The 3,514-nt window shown below is 41.7% G+C and overlaps 1 protein-coding gene across 1 annotated transcript; it reads right to left on the minus strand.

Annotated features, from left to right (window-relative positions):
* Positions 1-980: 980 nt before the first annotated feature.
* On the minus strand, positions 981-2,833 carry LOC107387105 (heart- and neural crest derivatives-expressed protein 1). Its single transcript, XM_015961874.3, has 2 exons — positions 2,212-2,833; positions 981-1,207 (listed from the first exon to the last, which is right to left on the minus strand). Exons 1-2 carry the CDS (start codon positions 2,689-2,691, stop codon positions 1,112-1,114), a joined length of 576 nt encoding a protein of 191 aa, XP_015817360.1. The 5' UTR covers positions 2,692-2,833; the 3' UTR covers positions 981-1,111.
* Between the last annotated feature and the right edge of the window lie 681 nt (positions 2,834-3,514).

Consider the following 3,514-nt stretch of genomic DNA (forward strand, 5'->3'; position numbering starts at 1 on the left):
GAGCTGAATAAAGAGTTCCCAAACAACATCTATTAACAGGGTTCATAAACAAGGATGCTGACTGTCTCCCTACTCTGTGATCGTTGTTCTGATGGTGCTGTCAGAAAATCCCAGACAGACGGGATCTTGCAGGTTATTAGAAATTCATTTCTACTGTTTCTTCACAGAATTAATAAAGTTTTAATAAATCAATTAAAAGATCAAATAAAAATGACACTGAACTCATTTTCGTAAATACAATCAAATTAAATTAGCTGAAAACAAAACAAGAAATCTTAAAAGTGTCTTAAAATAATCTATTTATTTCTGGAACCATAGAACCACATCTAACACAAGAAGACTTGTCACAATAATAAACATCTCCTCCTCCGCGGCGCGGACATCAGTGACTCTGAGGGTTTGAGGTAGATTCATGAAACTCTTTCATGCTGGAGCAGAAACAAAAGTTCTGATGATTCTGGTCCGAAGTTCCGAACAGAAAATAAACAAAAACGGGGTTTCCCCCTGCGTTTTGCCTCAAAGTGACTAAAGAATAAAAAGCTGCGGGTCAGACGTGATCCGCCAGATGCTGTTGTGTTCACGTGTTAAATAAAGTTGGGAATAAAGGTTAAACTTGCTGTTTGGTTTCTGCATAAGAATCAAATTAAACTGCGAACAAAAATAGGTTTTTCCTTTAGTTTCTAATAAAAACACCAATAATAATATTTCTTCTGTTCAGGAAAAGTTTTTTAATCAGGCTGATTAGGAACACCCAAATGATCCGTTCTTCTTTAAAGTTTTACAACAGCAACATCTGCGTGGTTTTATTTCAGGGGTTTTGGTTCCTTCGGGTTCATTCTGGAAACTAAAACGAGGTCTTGTTTTGGGGGCCGACAGATGTTGTGACCTGTTCCACATCTGGCCCACAGGCCCGGATGGAAACATGAAGAAGAAGCAGAAATACCACAAATATCAGGCAGTTCGGGTCCGGTTCCGTCCCGGCGTGTCCCGTCCGAGTTCTCCTTAGTTTTTAGGTCTTTAGCGCGTGAACGCGTGATTTAGGTCAGATTTTAATCCAGTCTTTGAGCGTGGTGGTGGTGGGGTGTGTGTGTGTGTGAGGGGTGGGAGGGGGTCACTGGTTCAGCTCCAGAGCCCAGACCTGCTGCGGCCACCCGGTCCGGCCCTTCACCTTCTTCTCCCCGCCTAAAGAGTCCTGCAGGCCGTCGGTCTGTGGAGGGGGGCGGGGCACAACAACATCACATCATTATGACCAGGAGGACTTCTGACACACCTTTAAAAATAATTGCACCACTTCCTGTTGTTATAATAATAATAATTATTATTATTATTATCATTACTATTATTATTACTATCATTATTATTATACCTATAATAATAATAGAAATAATAATAATAATTATTATTATTATTATCATTACTATTATTATTACTATCATTATTATTATACCTATAATAATAATAGAAATAATAATAATTATTATTATTATTACTATTATACCTATAATAATAATAGTAATAATAATAATTATTATTATAACTATAATAATAATAATAATTATTATTATTATTATAACTATAATAATAATAATAGTAATGGTAATAACTCAAAACAGACATTTTTGAATATATTCTTCTGTAGCTCAGTGGCTCTAGATCTATTATTACTCATTTTTACTCATAATTACCAATAATGTTCATTAATGCACACACACTCTATCTTTTCATCTATTTGTTTGGTTAAGATGGACTGTGTGTGTGTGTGTGTGTGTGTGTGTGTGTGTGTGTGTGTGTGTGTGTGTGTGTGTGTGTGTGTGTGTGTGTGTGTGTGTGTGTGTGTGTGTTTAAATCAGCGCCTGTTTGATAAAATCTCATTATTTCATTTCCTGATTTTTGAGGATTTTTTTCTCCATAAAAGCTACATTAATTTTTACATAAAATAAAACAAACACATCCTGGATGATGTGTTTGTTTGTTTGTGTTTTATTCTGTTAAATTATTTCTGGGAAAAACTAAAACTAATAAATGATGTGCAGCTGCGTACAATCTCCAAAAAGTGCCGCTAAAATGCGCCAAAATGAACAAAATATTTCAGATTAAAACAGGATTCCGTTGACTTTTTTAGGATTACTGATCTGATCAAATCTGGATCTAAAATTTAACCTGAGTATTTCTTCTCTCTTGTTTCGGCTCGGAACCAGAACCAGAACTCACCAGCTCCCGCTTCCTTTTCAAGTCCCGCGTTTCGAACTTCTTGATCTCGGCCTTGAAGCCTTCCGTCTCCCCGGAGTCTTTGGCCAGGACGTCCATCAGGTAGGCGATGTAACTGGTCGCGAGACGCAACGTTTTGATCTTGGACAGCTTGGTGTCCGCGGGAACGTTCGGGATGCACTCCCGCAGTTCGGCGAACGCGGTGTTGATGCTCTCCGTCCTCCGCCGCTCCTTCTTGGGCCCCGACGCTCTCCTCTTGCCCATCCCGGTCGGAAGCCCCTCCAGCCGGCTGTCATGCGCTGTCCCGGCCGCCCCCAGCCCCGCAGCAGGATACGGAGCCTGGATCTGGAAGTCCGGCGGGACCTCGCCGTGGTTCACCACCCAGCTCTGGAAGTATGGCGCGTCCTGGTGGCACCGCTGTACAAACGGGAAGGGTTCGTGCATCAGGTGGTGGTGGTGCTGGTAGCTCCCGATCAGGTTCATTCTGAACCGGGAGGGAAAACTGGAGCTCAGTGGGTTTTCCGTCTCTGCTGCCCCGGCTCCCAAACAGCCTCACGTCCGGTTCAGCGGCCAGCTGGACTCATTCAGCACCGGGACGGGTCAGAAAAACCAAACTTCGAAGGCTTACATGGTTCTTGTACTGAAAACGACCAGAGAGGAATAAATCCAGGATCCAGGAATCCGGAATCAGATCCCGACTGGAATTCCGTTTGTGTTTTTGGAAGCTGGGATATTTTCCCGAACAGGCCACGCTGATGTGCAGAAGAAATTTGACCCTGATGAAGGTGCGAGGCTCCAGGTTTATATGAGCGGGACGTGCGCGTGCAGGGAGGCAACCAATGGAGGAGAGCGCGCTGGATGGGAGGAGAGGAGGGACATGCGCAATTGTGCCAGAACATCCAGAAGCTCCAGAAACAATCCAGACCGGGGAAGATCTGCACCGCAAAGCAGAGACTCTGAATGTTTTTGTTTATCAGACAGCCAGGAACTTTTGCTCTTTTGCGGAAGACTTTTACGCACGAGTTTTACGCACCGGAGAGGTCAGCTTCAAAAGCGGCTGAATGCAAACCAACGTGTTTTTATTCTGAGTCCCTGCTAAACTCACGCGGATGAACCCGTTATTCGTATAAAATCTCAGGATTTTAATTTTATTCTTAAACCCAGAAAAAAGATCTGAGATTTTTCTGTTTTCTTTCTTTATTTTATTTTTCTGATGGAAGTTTTAATTTGACGTCTGGACGTAAATACATTTGTTTATTGACACATTTTTTTCTCTTTTTTTTTTGAATCTGTAAATGTTGTTTAG

Source organism: Nothobranchius furzeri, chromosome 10, assembly GCF_043380555.1.
Source record: "Nothobranchius furzeri strain GRZ-AD chromosome 10, NfurGRZ-RIMD1, whole genome shotgun sequence".
NCBI lineage: Eukaryota > Metazoa > Chordata > Actinopteri > Cyprinodontiformes > Nothobranchiidae > Nothobranchius > Nothobranchius furzeri.

Excerpts from the sequence above, each read along its gene's own strand:
- LOC107387105 (XM_015961874.3), bottom strand. The coding sequence starts at position 2,691 with ATGAACCTGATCGGGAGCTACCAGCACCACCACCACCTGATGCACGAA. Across the intron at positions 1,208-2,211 it reads TGAAAAGGAAGCGGGAGCTG|ACCGACGGCCTGCAGGACTC; the intron begins GTGAGTTCTGGT and ends CCCCCTCCACAG.